The 19,078-nt window shown below is 47.6% G+C and overlaps 2 protein-coding genes across 5 annotated transcripts in view; one reads left to right on the top strand and one right to left on the bottom strand.

Annotated features, from left to right (window-relative positions):
• Positions 1-4,041: 4,041 nt before the first annotated feature.
• The window catches only part of Rab14 (RAS oncogene family member Rab14), a 61,250-nt gene continuing 46,213 nt past the window's right edge, over positions 4,042-19,078 (bottom strand). For all 4 annotated transcript variants that reach the window (XM_050196023.3, XM_050196024.3, XM_055063363.2 and 1 more), the window contains exon 8: positions 4,042-6,417. The gene's annotated coding sequence lies outside the window, so the exon portion shown is untranslated. The remainder of the gene's footprint in view (positions 6,418-19,078) is intronic.
• On the top strand, positions 16,919-17,647 carry LOC140219027 (tigger transposable element-derived protein 6-like). Its single transcript, XM_072288877.1, has one exon. The coding sequence runs from the start codon at positions 16,919-16,921 to the stop codon at positions 17,645-17,647; it is 729 nt and encodes a 242-aa protein (XP_072144978.1).

The raw sequence follows: 19,078 nt of genomic DNA, 5'->3' as shown, positions 1-19,078 counted from the left end.
TAAAGCTGTTAGACAGCTCAGTGTACCCCCCACAGTCGGATTCCGTTGAGAAGCTCCACTCCGTCATGAAGCGCGTGTTGAGAGCATTGTGGTTTGAACAACAAACTGACTGGGAGCTGTGTCTGCCTGGGGTGATGTTTGCATTAAAGACCGCGCCGCATGCGGCTACGGGGTTTTCGCCAGCTGAGCTAGTGTACGGTCGCTCGCTGCAATCTCCGCTTCGCATGCTTCGAGACGGATCACTGCCCTCTCCAATGGCTGCAGACTATCTCTTCCACAAATGGCCGCCTCCTGCGCTGGAGCCTCGCTTTGCAACAACATTCCTTTGAGGTGCGTTACAAAAAGGGGAGTCTCAACGGTAACGCCGATGGCTTAAGTCGAAGCCCCTAACGTGGGAATCAGCCTCAAAATTGTTTGTTACTGATGTTTTTCTTCCTGAGGCAGGATTTTTAACATATTGCTTTTGTGTAGTGTTTCAAAGTGATGATGTGCTTTCTAGTGCAATTTTCCGATTTGTGGACGCGTTCTGAGTGCTGCTAAACTACTGTAAGGAACTAGGCAGTAGTATAAAAGGGGAAAGAGCCTGGCATGGCTTAGTGAGGGTTGTGCTGTGCTTGCTGACTGAGCGGTTGAGTTTCGGCGTAGTTCTAACGCTTGCCGGGAACGAGAACAAAAATGTCAACTCTCCCGAAGTCACTTTGCAGTGTCCTGTGTGAACCTGAACGAGAGAACGAGGCCTTCTCTGTGCGCTGCGCTCAAGAAACGCCGAAGGACGACCGACTTCGGTTATGAGCATCATCAAGCGACATCCCTCCGGACAGCGGATGCAGTCCCCTGACCATCGGGATCTCCTTCCCCCGGCGGGGCGGTCTGTTACGTTTCGCCTACGACGCGCGGTATAGCCGGCGCGGATGCAACGGACGCCGGGGCTTCGTTCAAAGCGGCGGACATTTTGGCCCGTTCAGCGCCGCCGATACGCCTCCCCGCCAAGCGCGTCCAGGCGTGTTTCAGTGCCACGTGTCTTCGTGTGTGCGTGTGTGTGTGTGTGCCCACGCTTGTCAAAGCGCGGCAGCCGGGGAGAGGAGCTCCCCAAGTGTGAAGCGAGGAGGTCTGATGGCGCCTGCTTGGCGGTTGAGTCACTACACTCGTCTCAACATGTATCTCAGCTCGTCCGTGCCTCGCCGTCACGTGGTCTCATCCCGTGACCTTCCTTCTTGCCCGCGACGCCGAGAGTATAAGAGCAGCTGCTCCCGGACGCCGAGAGAGGCTCCGATTTCTTCTGTTGAGTAACGTGCACTCCCGTCTCTCCACTTCGGTCGACCTGACCGCCCGCTCTTTTGCGATGTTAGAATAAACCAGTTGTTCTGTTACCAGTCGACTCATGCTTTGCCGGGACCTTCGGATGCTTCCAGTGCCCCAGGCCGCCAGGCCAACGCTACCCTTGGGGCTTGCGACCCATTTGCAATAACGGGCGTCAGCACTGAGGTTCCAACAACTCGTGCCAGCGGTGCGATTACAACAAGGGTCTCGAATCCGGCTACATTGATGCCTTCAGGTAGCATATGCGGGTTTATTGACCAGTTGCCTTCACCCAAAAAGATCACGTTCTCGTGACGCCTGCGGCAAAAAGGACGTCCCACGTCCGCCGCCAAGGTCTGTGTGTGGTGGCGCTGGCTAACACTCCCAGGGTTCTACTAGGACACATAAATACCCAAGAAAGTGGATGGGAAAACAGCGCCGCGGTAGCTTAATTGGTAGACCATCGCACGCGAAATGCGAAGGTTGTGGGTTCGGTTCCCACCTGCGGCAAGTTGTTTTTTTCATCCACTTTAATTTCCATTAATTCTTCGTTTCTTTATTTCATTTATTAAGCACAAGTAATTTCCCCTATGTTGTCCTTGGTGTCAATGTTTGTTGGCTTCTTACGACTCGTTTGAAACGAGTAATTTATGCAAGCAAACTGCTTATCAGATGGTAAAGCAGAAAATTTGCATTTAAATCACAGCAGTATCGCCCTTAGCACACCGGCCTCCCTTTCTTTCTGCCCGATGGTTAATCTCCACCCGCCACACGCCCAGCGCCTCCGTATTGGAAAGAACCAAGATGGCGCAAAAAGCGTGGGTGTCCCCACCCTGAAAGCGGCGCTGGGTATCGATGCATAGAGTTTCATACAATAATTGGTTCAGGGTCCCTTTAAAATGCAATGCAGGCATCTAATAACTAATAACAAAGGGTCAATGAGAGGTACCACAGCAAAGGTGTCTGGCGTGCTTTAAACAGACTGAGAACCAATTTTCATGGTACTCATTTTTTTAGTGCAATGGCAAGCTTACTGGTCAGCCTAATAATGAAGTGCTAATGCGGAAAATGCCATACAACATTTTTTATGACAATTTTTTTATCTGCAGTGAGGATGTAGTCGTTCACTGGAAGCATGCTGAAAGCGGCGACAGGCGAGTGCGATAGCGATTATGCGCTGGCATTAACGGGAGGCAGACAAGTGTGGCCGTAGCTGTGACACAGTATGATTTTGTTTATCAAGTCGATGTTGCTGCGATTGACGTTTTATGAATTGAGTATTTCTGCGATAATAGCTACGTGTTTTCGTGGTTTCCTATGCAACTGCTTTGGTATTTAACCAGTCAAAACAAAACCAATCAGATCGAAAACGAAGCACTTTTACACGTGATACGGAGTTCAGTGTGCGGCTGCAGCCACGCGTGCAATTTTGATTTCCGACGAATAGAATAATACGAGAGTCTAATAATATACGAACTGCAATTTGAAGCAAGTTATGCTGACTTTGACTTACGACTTTAAGACAGTTGACTTACGTATACAGCATCTCGTAGAATTCATTCGAAGTACCAAGATTTCACCGCCAGGCCTCGCCACTTTCTTTGACCATTTAAGATTATTTCTACTTAAGTCGCAAACAGCGTGCTGGACTCTTATTGATATAAATCACGATGATTTCATCTCCACCGAAGTCGCAAGACATTCTGGCCAGTTGTCAGTCCTCTTAAAGTCCCACACCCATTCAATGAAGTAGCAAAGTGCTGTGCACATAGAAACCCTATACATTTCCTTCTGGTATAACGCATTACACAGAGGAAAGATATTCCCGGAGACTACTTAGCTATAAACAAGGCTCCTTTGAACCTACCCATTATTGTAAAACACCAGCACATTGTTATGCTGGAGGCAGAAGCCATGCATACGATCTACAAGCACAACAAGACTGGCTATATTCATATGCACATCCTGATCATTTGCAAACTGCAGTTACTATTGTAGCATGGTTTACTAAGCTGCTGACCAAACCAAGAGCAGGCATATGTATCCTTACAATCTCTTCACTTGCAAATTGCACAATCTACTAGGGCAGTTCACAATACTGACGGCTGAAATCTGTAAAACAGCATTTTGCTCGCAAGAAAATTTTGTAGCAGTGCAGCGCCACTCATCGGAACCGGTTGCAACACAAAGGTTGAAGCATGCCAAATGCACATATACGCTATGCAGAAAAATGGTTGTGGGGGCCTTTGTTATTGAGAATTAGTTAATGAACCACCCTCCTCCGTACGTGCCACTGTGAAACCATGCCAAATGTCACTGTGTAACCTCATAGCTACTTAAGTCGATCATGTGCAGGCTTCTTGTACACTAAGTTTTCCACTATCACATGCAAAAGATACAGCTGCTGAATGAACAATTTTGGCCATTAGCAACTACACTCCATCACGCCAACTCCTTTCACTGCAGCGAAGTCTAGAGGTCATGATGACCAACTGAGAGCCGCCCGATTGTTCCAGAGAAGGTATGGGGGGCTCGCCCATTGTCTGCCACTGATCACCTCATTAAGCTTCCTTTCAGCTGGCGACGCGTGGGGAGAAATCCGGCGGCAGACAATGGAGCAGCCCCTCCTCTGGTTCTGGTTGGCTGATGCAACCCGTAGGTTCTGCTGCACTGTACGTAGTTGGCGAGATGGAGGTGCTTGGACTGACAAAGCTGCAAAAAAAGTGCAAACACACAGGCAAATTTTTTTTTTTTTTAATTCCTCCTTTTATTAGCAATGTCACCTGCAATGTGTGCCAACCAGTGTTCAGCTATGTAGGTGGAAGATATAATTACATTCGAGGGAAAAAAAAAAGAAACAAAAAGAGGTCCGAACCTGCTTAAAAATTGAAGTACAGCATTTTTTTTTTCACTGCCGGTGATGTCTTTAGGGAGGAAATAAAAACTTGTGAACAGCCTACATACAATGCAACAATATTAGGGTCACAGGAGTGCTGCGCAAATTACACATGCAGGTTGCACTGTCCGCTGCTTCCAAGGCCTGCAAGTAATCCACCACAGCAGCAGCAGCTGTGCACACGCACACAGCATGACAAAACGAGCACACATCGTTTCGCCACTGTTCAGTCGGTGGTACTTGGTTGTCTTAAGACCACAAGCTATACAAAACCAGTGCTGGGCTAGCAGCAGTGGCTACAAAATCTCGTATGGTGGCCCTCTTTAGGCATCTGGCCAATCTGTAGCATGCTCTCTATCCGCAACACAGAGTGGCTCCATAATACTTGAAGGGGAGGGGGAAAAGAAGAGGTGTACGACTATCACATCCTGAATAACCACCTGTCATCAAGTGGTCATGAACAGGACTCTGCAACCAACAACGAACAACAAAGTGAGAAGCCTTTTTTTTTTCTTTCTTGCCCCCATTTTGTTTTAATGTACAATCAAATGAATCACTCGCACATACACGCAACACACAAAAGCAGCACACAAGCGCCATAGGGAAAATAGTTCATTGACCACACAGTTGGTCAATACACATCATACGTCGGGGAACGAAAAAGTAAAGCCCAGTAGAGAAATCTCAAAGCAAATAGCCAACATTGCCCATTTCTAGTCTCTCTCCCCACCTCACCCCATCCCCGCCCTCAACACCCATAAAAACACATGTTGCTCGGTGTTTTCGGATGACACTGGAAAGGCAGATCGCAGCACAAACAAGAAAACACCAGTGTCATCTGTGCATGAAACATTCCTATCCGAGCACCTGCCGCTGTTGGAACTCTGCGGTATTTCGATTCTACAACAATAATGTAAGCTACTATGATGGGCCTTACAAAAAAGCTGCTGATGGCCCTAAGGTTGTTGATGTCATTGCTATATTCGAAAGGAGTTGCACAGTGGCAGGAATTATATATGATCTTCACATTGTGTGTGTGTGGGGGAGGGGGGAATGAAGGAAAACTAAAGAAGAGACTGTCGTTGCTGCCCAAACCACGTATTGTCAGCAGCCCTGAAGCAATTAAAAATACAGCTTGTGCCGAGCCTCCCAGGGAAAAAGCGAGGAATGTTTTAACAGAGGCAATGCACAAAGACCAGAAGCACAGATAAGATGCAACACTGCACTGCAATATTTGCATCCCTCTTTGCCAGTACTAATGCAGAACAACAAATTTAACAATAGAAAAAGGAAAGAGCATTTACAAACTTCGCATAGCAGGAATGAGAGAGAAAAAAAAAATATAAATTCTGACCAGGTTACACAAGCAAGAAGCAGCCTTCCAAGCACTGGACACCAATTCTGTCTTATGTCCACACCTCAGCAAGGCCCTTCAATGTGAAGCCACCTGAATGGTGCAAATGCTGAAAAAGTGGGCACCTTAAAGTCTGACTAGACCTGGTACTGAAGAGAGGGGAAAACAAAGAAATCAACAGAAAGCACAGGCTGAAATGTTAATATAAAGGCGAGTTTCAGCTGCTGCTTCCTCAAATCCCAACATATACTTTAGAGCTCAGACTTTAAGATCTCCAGCCAGGGTATGTCCTGCTGCTCAGAGATGGTGCCTCCTGTTGAACGGAGGTTATATGGCAGCAGGGTGGCATGTGCATGGCGAAAAGAAACCACATATTTATTTCTCCACCCCTGGTACACGTGAGCGCGCACACACACACACACACCAAAAAAAAAAAAAGGAACAAGAGAACGGGGAGGCATAAAAAGAAAAAAGAAAAAGGAGAGAGCTATGTGAGAGACTGAGGGCAAGAACAGAGTTAAGCAGTGGCAGCAGCAGTACTGGGGCCTGTTACAACAGCGGGGAGTAAGGGAATGAGACTAAAGAAAATAAAGGGGGCCGGCAGGCTGCCATCCTCCCTCCTCTGTCTGGTCGCCGCCACTGTCCTCGCTACACGAGGAGAGACCCATGTGTGTTGTGTGTGTATGTCCGATGCTTCCTCCAGCCCTGCCCTGCTCCCCCCCAACCCTTTCTTCTAGGCTCCTCCCTCTTTTCCCCCTTGGTAGTAGTAGTCCCGTTCGAAGCAGCTTCCGTCCACCTCCACTCCTCTGCTTCCCTTGTCCTCCCGTGGTCGAAAGGCAGTCCTGGACTGCACAGAAGTTGTTGCACACTGCATGACATGAAGGAAGAAAAAGGCAAACAAAGCCTATTGGTCAAGGCTTTCTCACGTGAAGCAGTGATAAAATGGTCCCCGACTGGCCTATAGACCTTTCCAACGAGAGCTCCCTGGGAGTTGCCATAATGCCCTGTGGACTTTTGTGATTATATGTGAGCGCCCCACAAAAGCACCGTAGAGGCTGCCATGCACGCCTTTGTACTCCCTCGTAACAGTCCCGAGAGGAGGTTCTACTATGGGAAAAAATGTTTGCCATCATACTCAGCGAGGTTGTTTAATGGCTCTTAGGAAAGCAAAAAAAATTAGAGGAAATTTATGCAGCCTCTTCTTAGTTCTGTCAATAATTTAAGAGTTCTGAGGGGTAAACGTTGAAAACGCTTCTTTTACGTACATACTGCCAATGCAATAAATACATTCTGGTTTTGAAATTGTATGCCACCCTTCATTCACCATGCAATCAACACTCACTATGCTCGCCATGCCACCCACCTACCAGCATTACAAAGGTCTGGTGAGGAGCACAGCAATCCTCTGTATTACCATTTGCAATGCACGCACAGGATGACGTTAGCTGGGTCTCAGAAACATGCATGCAAGCTTCCCAGTTAGGTGACACAAACATTGGGAAAAACTGCACAGGCATACTTCCTACACAGTAGAGGTGACCCACGCGTAAACCAGGATTTGGTATCCTCAGATCCACCTGATGAGAAGCCTCGCACTGTCCCTCTCCTTCACTGAATGCTTATTCGTGTTGGTAATCCTTGGTGGACTTTTTGAAAGCTGACAGTGTGACACTGCTGCTTGCATCCAGTCTTATTTTCATGCCTTACACTGCTGTATGTAGTTTCTGGTCTACACCAAGAAGCCTAATTTATTGTCCTATAAAATAAAGCGCGCGCGCACACACACGCACACACACACACACGCACACACACACACAAAAAAAATCACATACTCGTGACGCCTGTGGCAGAAAGGATGTTCCACATCCGCCACCAAGGTTTGAGTCACGGCGCTGGTGAGCACTCCCAGGGTTCTTGTAGTAACATAAATACCCAAGAAAGTGGATGGGAAAACGGCGCCGCAGTAGCTCAATTGGTAGAGCATCGCATGCGTAATGCGAAGACGTGGGATAGTTCCACACCTGCGGCAAGTTGTTTTTTCATCTACTTTCATTTCCATTAATTTATCATTTCTTTAGTTCCTTTAGTAAGTACAAGTGATTTCCCCTATGTTGTCCTTGGTGTGAACGTTCATTGGCTTCTTATGATATGCTTAAAAAAAATCGGGCCCATTGGTTAACCCCCTTTCTTCTTGTTCATATATTGTTGGCTTCTTACAATATGTTTAATAAAAATCGGGCGCCTCGGTTAACCCCCTTTCTTGTACATATGAACGAGTAGCATTTGCCTTCATCCAAGAACATCATCTACTCGTGACGCCTGTGGCAGAAAAGATGTTCCACATCCGCTGCCAAGGTTTGTGAGTGGTGGCGCTGGCTAACACACCCAGGCCTCGTTCTAGTAGTAAAACATAAATACCCAAGAAAGTGGATGGGAAAATGGCGCCGCGGTAGCTCAATTGGTAGAGCATCACATGCATAGTGCGAAGACGCAAGATTGTTCCCCACCTGCGGCAAGTTGTTTTTTCATCCACTTTCATTTCCATTAATTTATAATTTCATTAATTCAAGTAGTAAGTACAAGTAATTTCCCCTATGCTGTTCTTGGTGTCATTGTTTGTCGGCTTCTTACGATATGATTATTAAAAAACGGGCCCCTCAGTTAACCCCTTTCTTTTCATTCATTACATAACGAGGGTCTCGAATCCGACAACATTGACGCCTTCAGGTAGTACATGTGGGTTTATTGACCAGTTGCTTTCACCCAAAAAAAGATCACGTACTCTTGACACCTACGGCAGAAAGGATGTTCCACATCCGCCGCCGAGGTTTGTGAGTGGTGGCGCTGGCTAACACACCCAGGGCTAGTTCTAGTAGTAAAACATAAATACCCAAGAAAGTGCATGGGAGTACTGCGCTGCTGTAGCTCAACTGGTAGAGCATCGCACATGTAATGCGAAGATGTTGGATCATTCCCCACCTTTGTTTTTTCATCCGCTTTCATTTCCATTACAGTCGCTGACTGATTTTTCGGACTCCAAAAATTCGGACATGCTCGATTATTCGGTCTGCTTCGCGGCACCGCCATTCTCACCATAGACCTTAATGTATAACAAATGCCGAAAGTTCGGACACCTTGCAACCTCTCGTCTGATTTTTCGGACACTCCTTGAGCCAACTCGATCAAGAGCACCATGCACAGGCTCTGAGCGGTGCATGGTTTGACTTGCTGAATGCCATTTTTGTTTTGAACGCTCCGGAGCCTCCTTGCTGCCCCACGAAGCGGCTCTACTGCAAATTCCCGTTCATCATCATCGTTTCGGCCTGGTTCAATAGAGTGGCTACAGCAGTTCCGGTCTCAGCTTAGTAAGCCATGTCAAGACAATCCAGCAGCTGATTTGCTTCTTCGTGCACGACGCTGCGAGCAGGCCACGTTTTTCGTTTGTGCGACTGGTGTCGGCGTGGCGGCATGGTGGTGTTTGCTTTGTGTGCTGTGTCGAGGTTGCGGTGATCCAATGCGGCATACGGAAACATCACGTCAGGTGTCTAATGGCGCCGACAGTGCCCGTGCAGACTGCGCTGGGGAATGCCGGCAAGCGGGTGCCGGGAGGCCTAGGATTTGTCGCCTTCCAATGTGCTCCCTACTGACGTCGAAAGTGTTCTGCCGAGACCTGCGCGGTGGTTGCATTGCAATTCCGGACACCGTCTCATTTGACAGTTTCACAGGTGCTGACACTGCTGTACTGACATGCGCAGAACTCGACGACGGCGAGATCATTCGTCAGGTTTCTGCTGCACCGCCGGACGATGACTCAGAGTCTGAAGATGACGCACCATGTGCCACACTGCCGTCGCATGCGGAGCGTGTGCAAGCAGCGACTGTGCTTTCAGCTGCCTATAGTGACCGTTGGACCCTCTCAGAGATTCAGGTTTATCTGATTGCGCGTAAACGGAACAGCGTGCAACGACGCATTCATGATTTCATCAAGCCTATTGCCGAGATTGAATAAGTGCGTGGAAATAAAGAATGTCATTTTTTTTTCTTCATCTGCTTTTTCGGACACCTGTTTATTCGGACATTTCCGCAGCCCCCGTGAGGTCCGAATAAACGGTCGGCAACTGTAATTTATAATTTCTTTAATTCAATTAGTAAGTACAAGTAATTTCCTCTATGTTGTCCTTAGTGTTATTGTTTGTTGGCTTCTTATGATAATATATATATGTATACATACAGTCAAACCTCGATATATCGAACACGGATATATCGAATTATTGCGTATATCGAACAATTTCTATATCACATGAAAAATCGCATGCATTTTTAATTCTTTATTTCGAACGGGGCCGGATGTAAAATGGGTATATCGAACTCCGCCGCCCCAGACCAAGTGCGCTCTGTTGACATGAGGCGAGCTTTCCCGCAACACCTCGAAGATAGCGGCGCGATCGGCGTTCCAGACTGCTGCGTACGACAGCTGCCCACATCGGTTGCGCCGAGGGCGCCATTTGAACGTAGCGGCGTACACACGCGGCGGCTTGGAGCCAGCACGGCCGCCGCGATCACGCGCGCACCTATGCGCGCACGGCGGGGCAAGCCGCCTCGATCACGCGCGCACGGAGAGGCTTGCCTCCGCCGTGCGCGCGTGATCGAGGCGGCCGTGGAGCCAGTTGGAGCGCTTTGTCGGTGCTGAGCCACACATCATGTGCATTGCGGACTTCGTTGGCGGTGACGACTGCACCGGAACAGTGGCGGAGTTAACAGACGTGGAGATCGCGGCAGAAGTGACTGCTGAGCGGCCAAACGAAGACGCTGCCGAGGCTGATCCAGCAAGCGCTGATGTTGCCCCGCTCCCGACTGCAACTGAGGCTGTAGCTGCTTTGGCCGTTGTACGCCGCTACTGCGGCGCAATAGAAGGCACTGGACTGTCTATTGTGGACCGTTTGGACTATGTTGAGGACGCCGTGGTCAAGCACGCGGTTGCCAATATGAAGCCGGCTACGCTGCTTCAGTACTTTCAGCGAACTAAATAAATACTTTGTTTGAAGCTTCATGTGAGTATCTATTGGGCCACGATTGGTTCATTGATTGATTTGCGCTAGTTTTTGACGCGTTTTCTACGTGATTTTATATATCGAATTCTGGCTATATCGAACTATTTTGCGATCATCGCGCTGTTCGATATATCGAGGTTCGACTGTATATAATTACAATCCTTTATCAACTAACCCAGAAGTAACTGGCACTCTGAGAACCAACAAGTATTACTACTATAGACTTTTTACAGCAAGAAGTCTGCACAATGCACACCAGAGGCCGCCATAGGCGCACTGTGGCTTGAATGCCTTCTAAATTGGGAGCAAACAGGCATCAGCCGCTGCCAGCTGCTCCAGCAATGTTCCAGTGAGAGGCTAGGGTTCACTTAGCACTATCTATTTAGAGTTGAACTGCGACAGAGATGAAGGTGCGGGATGAGACTATGCGAGCTTGATCCGCCTGAGCTGCACAAGGAGCGTCTGTGTTAAGATTGTTCCTCATGCACACCTTTCCACAAGGCAAGCACAGCAAGCTCTAGCACCAGCATTGGACAGTCAATTGCCACAACGGCCGTCAACCTAAAAATTATTGGGTTTTACGTGCCAAAACCACTTGCTGATTATGAGGCACGCCGTAGTGGAGGGCCCCGGAAATTTCGACCACCTGGTGTTCTTTAACGTGCACCTAAATCTAAGTACACGGGTGTTTTCGCATTTCCCCCCCCATCGAAATGCGGCCGCCGTGGCCGGGATTCGATCCCGCGACCTCGTGCTCAGCAGCCCAACACCATAGCCACTGAGCAACCACGGCGGGTAACCATCAACCTATGTTGCTGGCAATGACTGCAGGCTAACACCACCTCCAGCAACAACACAGCATTACTGCCACTACTGGCAAAAAATATCGCGGAGTGTTGAACTTCAATAAGCACGCAAGTCAGCGCTAGGTCCTCACCACGCCAGCGCGACTGACATACTCGAGCAACTTGATTTTCCTTAGTAGCAAAGTTAAACACAGAAGAATAGGCGAGTACTGCAAGTTTTCTTTCCATGCCAGGCATCAAACAGCAGGTGAGCGATCGTTTGGCCACTTGCAACACTGCTGTACACGAGCACGCAAATACATTTTAATCGGCACCGTAAGTAATCAGAAAGCCATTTCCACATTATGTGATCAGCACTGGTAACAAGAATGACGCAGTCAGAACTAAACACTGTGGTCGGAGCAGGAAGCCAATGGATTTCCTGTGCCTGACACCCATGCCCATTCCCTAACGAAGTTGTTAATGATGACAAAATGGGCACAACCTGACAGAACATTACAGATCTACTGGTGCTGAAATTATAATATAAAGGGTAAAAGTGAGCACCAGGCTGCTACGTTTAATGCCCTCAACTGGTAAAAACTTGCCCACTATTAAAGGGGTCTTGAACCCCTTTTTACCAAAGATGAGAAAAACATATGAGGTCAAAGTAGACTATTTGAGAAATAATTTGCCACAAAAAGTTCTTCAATGCATTCAGCAGAAGCGGAGTTATTGGTAATCAAACATACCGTTTACGGTACTTCCACTCCAATGATTTGAACTGCAAAGGCTACAGTGAAGCGGGATGTGCCCACGCTTCCCCTACTGATCATCACCGTGGTGCACAATTCAAATTTGATTTTGGATGGTCACGCAGATGCCACTACAGTAAAAGCTCGTTAATTCATAACTTGTTAATTTGAAATTTAGGACAATTCGAAGTAGCCGCCGCAGTCCGTTCAACAAATGTATTGAAAGCAATATCTAATGCATCCCGCTAATTCACACTAAAATCCACACCGCTACCGGTAATTCAAACTCCGCACCACATGCATGGGGAGAGGGCTAGTGCGCGAGATCACGTTGGAGACATTGGCATCGCTGTGTGGGCCTGCAGCTTTGCTCTTTCTATCTGCGGCCCTTTGCTTAAGCCCGACTTGAGAGAGACGCGTTTGTGCCAGGCCAGGCATGGCCAACGCCTCTGTTGCAGGTTGGTTCTCTCCTTCTCTTAAGACCTTTAAGGGGGGGGAGATGTTCCTTGAAAAAACATTCCTAAAATAATTTGTACTAGAGATATGAAAATACACGCACTCATGGAGCATTACAAGCAGATTTCAAATATGTCATTCGTTTCTGTGTAGCCACTATAGTACTTTAGTTATGTGCTACACAATGGCAAAATAGTGATTCTGTGGGCCCTTTATTGTGTAATAAATTTTCGTGAAAAGCTTTCTGCTGTAGCTTATTTAGCTCTTTGTAGATTGCTGAGTTCCGATATCTATGCAAACAGCATCTACAATTACTGCAATTATGAAAAAAAAAACACTTCAACTAAATTTTTCCACAATCGCATAAAAATAACCTTGTACATTAATAATATTCTTATACTAATGAAATTTGGCATACATACTCCTGAAGATTTGTACAGTACTGATACCTACTTGAAACTACAATATCTCCAAGCAGTAGTTACAAAAGTACAAGGTTGGATTTCAGAGAATCGAGAAAAAAGATTAGTTGAAATGCTCTAATCTTGTTGCATAGTTTCAGTAATTGTACACGCTGTTTGGCTAGATATTGGCCCTTTGTGATCTACAAAGAGCTAAACAAACTACATCACGATGCTTATTGTAAAAATTTAGTACATAATAAAGTGTCCACAAAGATGAGTATATTTTGCCATTGTACATCACATAACTCAAAAACTATAACAGCTACACAAAAAGTAATGACATATTTAAAATGTGCATAGAAAACTCTATAATTGGCTGAATTTGGAAACCTTTAGTACAAGTAATAAAGAAAAAGTTGTTTCGAGGAGAGTCTCCCCTTAAGATAAAAATGCCAACACAGTGCTGCGCGTTTTTTTTTTGCCTTTTTCCTCTCTTTTTTCATTTTAAATCTTGGAGGCTATGCTCTTTCTCTATGAGGTGTCCCGCCGAAAAGTGGCACCAGGTAATGTCTTAAAAAAAAAAAATGGTGCCAGTGACGTGTATCGGCGCTCGCAGTACCAAAAAAGCATAACTTTTGATATTTGTGGCTATTGCTCAAAGGAAAGCGTCGCTTCGATATGTGTTTGGACGCCACCTATATGTATAGTGGGACTCTGCAGTGTGCAACCGGTGCAGATACGAAAGTACAACGGAGACCAACGTTGCAGCAGGTCGTGGTGCATTTCGTGAGTGCATATTAGAGCGCAACTCTTGTTCCTGCAGTGAGCGTCGGTGGCATAAAGCCGCACTTATAGTTTGACGTTTTTGGTGCTCGTTGCTGGCGGTCAGTCACGCTACACCGCTTGCGCTGCGCTGCGCAGCATTAGCCGAAATACCATTCATTCTGGATGCACGCGCTGTACCTGAGCGCTGCTCTCTTCAAGCATGCGCAGAATGATCCCCAACCTGCGCGCCGCTTTGAACAGCTGTCTGCGACCGTCAACGAAGCGACGTGGTACCTTTTTTTCTCCGCACCATGCATTGTGGGTTGGCACGACGAACGCGCGAACGAAGCAAGAGCTATCTCAACGTTGGGCACGTCAGACCGCATTGGCCGCGTCTGGTTACATTGGCTGCGCCAGTGCTTCGAACTATAGACGTTATTGTTCTCACCAACGTGACATAGCGTGTACGCACACTTGCGCTATGTCGGACTATATACGCGCCTTAACCGCACAGTTTTTTACTTTCATTATTTGGAATTATGTATAATTCGAATTTTCGTAGCATCTCCGCAGAATGTGAATTAACGACCTTTCACTGCATTTCCGATTTTGGTGCCTACGATGGCCAAATGCGGTTGTCCTCAGCGAGCTGCAGTGCGCTCAGCCAGTGGACTCATGGTGGCACCCTGCGGCATCTATGCTACATAGCAGACCGCAGCTACATGTAACTGCAGCGTTTGCTTTGTGCACGACAGGGCTAAAGTGCTCGCTCGTGCTCATATGCTCCTGTCTGCCTGTGCTATGTGGAGCGGACTGGCTTTGTCCTGCACCTGCTTGGCCTACGGATAGTAGCCACATCCAACTTGCACATTTTTGAAGTGCTATCAATGGCCGATTTCAAAGTGATGTCTGCCACGGCGTCTTAACCAGGAGCGACCAGGAGTGAGAGCATGCTGGCAAGCATGAGTGTGGTCTGACCTTTAGTTTCGCGTGGTTAAAGGCTAGTTGAGTGTCCAAAACTAGTCGAAATTAGCAAGACTGGATGGCTACGACACTAATAAGCAGGGTGGCCAAATTCCTACATGGACGGTTGCGTAGGAGTCTGATCAGACGATAGTTGGCTTCTTCAACAAGTATGTACCATATTTACTAGCGTAATGATTGCAGTCGCGTAATGATTGCACCCCTGAATTTTGTCGTCAGTACTAGATTTTTGTGTTTTCCCATGTAATGATCGCACCCCGAACTTGCTGCAGCGATATGCCGTGTACCAAGTCTAGCTAACTATGATCGTGCTTACCATCTGTCGAATGCTATCGAATGCTGTGCAAACGACTCTTCAAGACATACCAAGCGGTTTGCACGCACCAAACATTAAGCAGATGCTCCATTTTATTCCTTTCATCACTTTCCACACTTCCATGAAAAAAAGGCTACAACCAAACTTGCCTAGGCTTTATTATTTGTAGGCTTTATAATGGTTGTGAACAACAACAACAAAAAAGGCGCCTTTTGATTCTTCTCGTCTGCACTCGTGGGCACGCAACAAATCGCGAGCGGCAACGACAGTAGGCACGTTTACACCAATACGTTAGAAGTGTACCCTATTCATTTGCCGACGCTTGTAACACAGCTAAGATATTCGCCCACCCTTAACGGAAACGTGCCCTATTAGGATAGTAGTGAAGACAAATGCCACAGTTTCCGCAGCATACCCGCCATGTGTTTCTATGTCACTGGCAGCTAAGCACGCCAATCTCTGTTTCTGTCCCCTCAAAGTGGACATGGCTACATTATTGCCACAGACTGGCCAATATTAACTATATTATTCGTTACTGACACGGAAGAAACTGATTCAATGCGCGTAATGTACTCACGAAAAGAAAAAGAAATTGCCTTCGGCACGTTCGGCTTGCTCCGCCGGCCGCGATTTTTGTTTTGGTGCCCTGCACTGTTCCAGCAGCAGCCGCCTGTTTGTTGACCTGTTGTCATTCCGCAGCAAATGTGGGATGAAAAAAAAATTTTCTTTTCGCGGGAAATTTAACCAGCGTAATGATCGCACTTCTGAATTTGCGGCAATTCTTTTACGAAAAGTGAGATCATTATGCGAGTAGATACGGTAATTATTATTGAAAGCAGGTTTTCACTTCCGACTTTATTAAACTACATCAATAATATACACATTAACAGAAGGAGAAGGTGCACTGGGCCTCTTTGATTTTCGGAGTTCTGGCAGCCCGCTGGCAGCCAGCTAGTTCCAGTCCCGATAGGAAGTCACGTGGACTGGGATCCCACGGCAACCCAAAGCTGCCCGAAGTTTGCAAAATCAAACACCGGGACAGCTGGCCTCGGGATAAATGTAAACATGCTACCAGCATGTAGCGGCTCACACTTGGCGTAATTGGCCCATTTATGCGCTGCCAGCTTGAAAATATATACAGTCGAAACCCGCGGTAACGAAATCCCGAGGGAACGAAATTCTCGCCGCAACGAAATATTTCCGGATCCCCGGCGAACAGCCATAGGAGTCAATGCATTTCCTATCTCGCGACAACGAAACTTTTTTCTATAGCATTCCCTCATCAACGAAATTTTCTGAAACGACAGTCCGCAAATAATCTACTCATGTAACACTAGTAGTGTCCGGAAACTACTCAAATGCATTCGTTGTGCGCTTAAATTGCATTAACTACCGCCACAGCACACTTGCGTGGCCGCCGCCATCATTGTTTACAATAAAAAAAGCCTCGCACCACCTCTCGTGACAGACAGCGATGATGATGATGGTGGTCGTTTGCCCGTCACAACGGGACGATCGCAACGGGTGACTGCGCAGTGTCCGGGCCAAAAATGCAATTGGCATTTAAATGATACAAATAAAAAAAAAAGAAGACAAGAACCGTAGGCGATCTCGCAGTGAGCACATTTTATTTAATCCCGTGTGCCATTACAGCTTGTGCTAAATGTGGAGCGAAACGCCTGCGTGCGTGGCAGCCAAATCGACATCTACTACACGTGAAGGCTCCGATAACCCGGATGACGCTTTAGTATCAGTGGGCTTTGTGTACCGCCGCACATGGTCGTTTGGTGCTAGAGTGTGTCACTTGTGTGTCTCTGTGCCGATCGGACCATTTGCTTTGACAGCCTGCTAAGATGCCACCTCCAGCCAAAAAGAGGAAATTTATCACACTGCAGGATAAGGCTGAAATTATTGCCCAAGCTGGAAAGGGCAGGAAGAAAATGGATATCGCCGAAGAATTTGGAATTGCGTGCAGTTCGATATCGACAATTCTGAAAAACAAGGCCTCCATTCTCCGCGCGCTCAGAAATGGTGTGAGTGCGAAAAACAAAACGGTGAGCGTTGCGGCTTTTCCAGACGTTGACAAGGCGGTGTTTGCATGGTTTTGTGAACAGCGTGCCAACAAAGTGCCGCTGTCTGGCAGAGTTCTTCAGCAGAAAGCGCTGGACTTCGCATGCATTCTCGGGCATGCTGATTTTAAGGCTAGCCCTGGCTGGTTGAGCCGTTTCAAAGCCCGCCACGACATAGTGGCCAAAGTCATTTCCGGGGAGGCAGCAGCCGTCGACCCTTTGACAACGTCGTCGTGGCTGCTCACCAACAAAGAAGTATTGGACCTGTACAAGCCCTTGGACATTTACAACGCAGATGAGACGGCCTTATTCTACGAGATGCTGCCATCGAAGACCCTGGACTTAAAAGGCCAAGAATGCCGCGGGGGGAAACACAGCAAGCAGCGTGTAACAATTTTGTTGTGCACCAACATGGACGGCACAGATAAACGGCCACTACTTGTGATCGGCAGAAGAAGCCCCGCTGCTTCAAGGGAAATCGTCGGCTGCCCGTACAGTACACCGCGAACCTGAAGGCATGGATGACCCGGGCCATATTTGGCAGCTGGCTCGAGGCCTTCGATACGGACATGCGGAAGGCAGGCAGATCGGTCTGCCTTTTTGTGGACAATTGCAGTGCCCATCATGTCGATGACGTGGAACTGGGAAACTTGCGCTTGGTTTTTTTTCCACCGAACTGCACTTCCGTGCTGCAGCCGCTTGATCAAGGCGTCATTCGTAGCGTCAAGTGCGCCTACAAGGAGAGGCTGATTCAGCGTCTGCTGCTGAACCTCCAGTTGAAGCGTCCAACCGTAGTGGACATGTTCATGGTGCTTGAGATGATGGCTGCCGCATGGGTTGCGACGTCGCCAGACGTGATAGCTAATTGTTTTAATCATGCTGGCTTCATTGCCACTCGGCAAGCATCATGCGCTGATCCAGTGGCATCGCAAGAAGATTCGCCTGAAGGTGCACTAGTTGACAGTGCTGACGGCGCAGTGCCGCCATCGCTGGCCCACGCATGGGATGAACTTTCTGCCGTGACAGATGGTGTTCCAGATGGTCTCAGCATCGATGAGTTCCTTTGTGTGGATGAAGGTGTTGTCGTCCATGAAGAGGTGACTGATGAAGTCATCATAAGTAGCGTTTGCCAAGGTGCCGACGACGCTGACGACCACCAGACACCAAATCAAGAGAGGACTGCGAACCCGCGGGATGTGTTGAATGCCTTCGATGTAATTCGATCATTTTTTGGTGAGCATGACGACGACGTGGCAATGGACCACTTCTTGCAGTGCGAGTCGAGAGCAGTAAAATTGCTGCAAGGCAAGGCTCGGCAAAGTAAGCTGACTGACTTTTGGCTAAATTTTTTTTTTTGCAAGCCAGTTCCCTTCCCTGTCTTTTCTGCCTCATTCTCGCACTAACGAAATTCCCGCAAAAGCCAAAAGCGAAATGTTTTGCTTTCCCTGGCGATTTCGTTATTGCGGGTTTCGACTGTACAGTAAAACCTCATTAAACTGTACCCGCTTAAACAATAGTTTCGTTTTAAAAGTAGTAAAGACAAATCCCCGACTCAGTGGCCATTGAACATAATTTGTTTTGTATCCGCATAAACCGCACCAGTTTATTGCGTACGCATCGGTTACAACGTAGTGTTTCCACTTTTTGTTGCACAAACACGGCGGTGCGTCGTCTCTATCGGGCGGCCCGGCAGAACAACAAGCCTCAGAGATTGGAACAACGGCCTCCCAGCGCCCTGTGCGTTTGCGCGTGAAGCCACATAAACATCAACATAATTTCGACGCCATGGCAGAGAGCGTTGTGGCGTGGTGCTGGCGAGGACTCGTGTGATGCCGAAGCTCGGATAAAAAAGACGCCGGGTGATCAGCATAGAAGAAAAATTAGACATCGTCCTTGCTATCGCACGTGACACGAAGAAGTCGGCGCTGGCACGCAACAGGGATC

Source organism: Dermacentor andersoni, chromosome 1 (genome assembly GCF_023375885.2).
Source record: "Dermacentor andersoni chromosome 1, qqDerAnde1_hic_scaffold, whole genome shotgun sequence".
Lineage (NCBI taxonomy): Eukaryota > Metazoa > Arthropoda > Arachnida > Ixodida > Ixodidae > Dermacentor > Dermacentor andersoni.
The sequence above is the reverse complement of the archived record's forward strand: the minus strand, read 5'-3'. Positions and strand labels throughout refer to the sequence as shown.

What these genes read in the sequence shown, in the direction of transcription:
- LOC140219027 (XM_072288877.1), top strand. Translation starts at nt 16,919, where the DNA reads ATGCCACCTCCAGCCAAAAAGAGGAAATTTATCACACTGCAGGATAAG.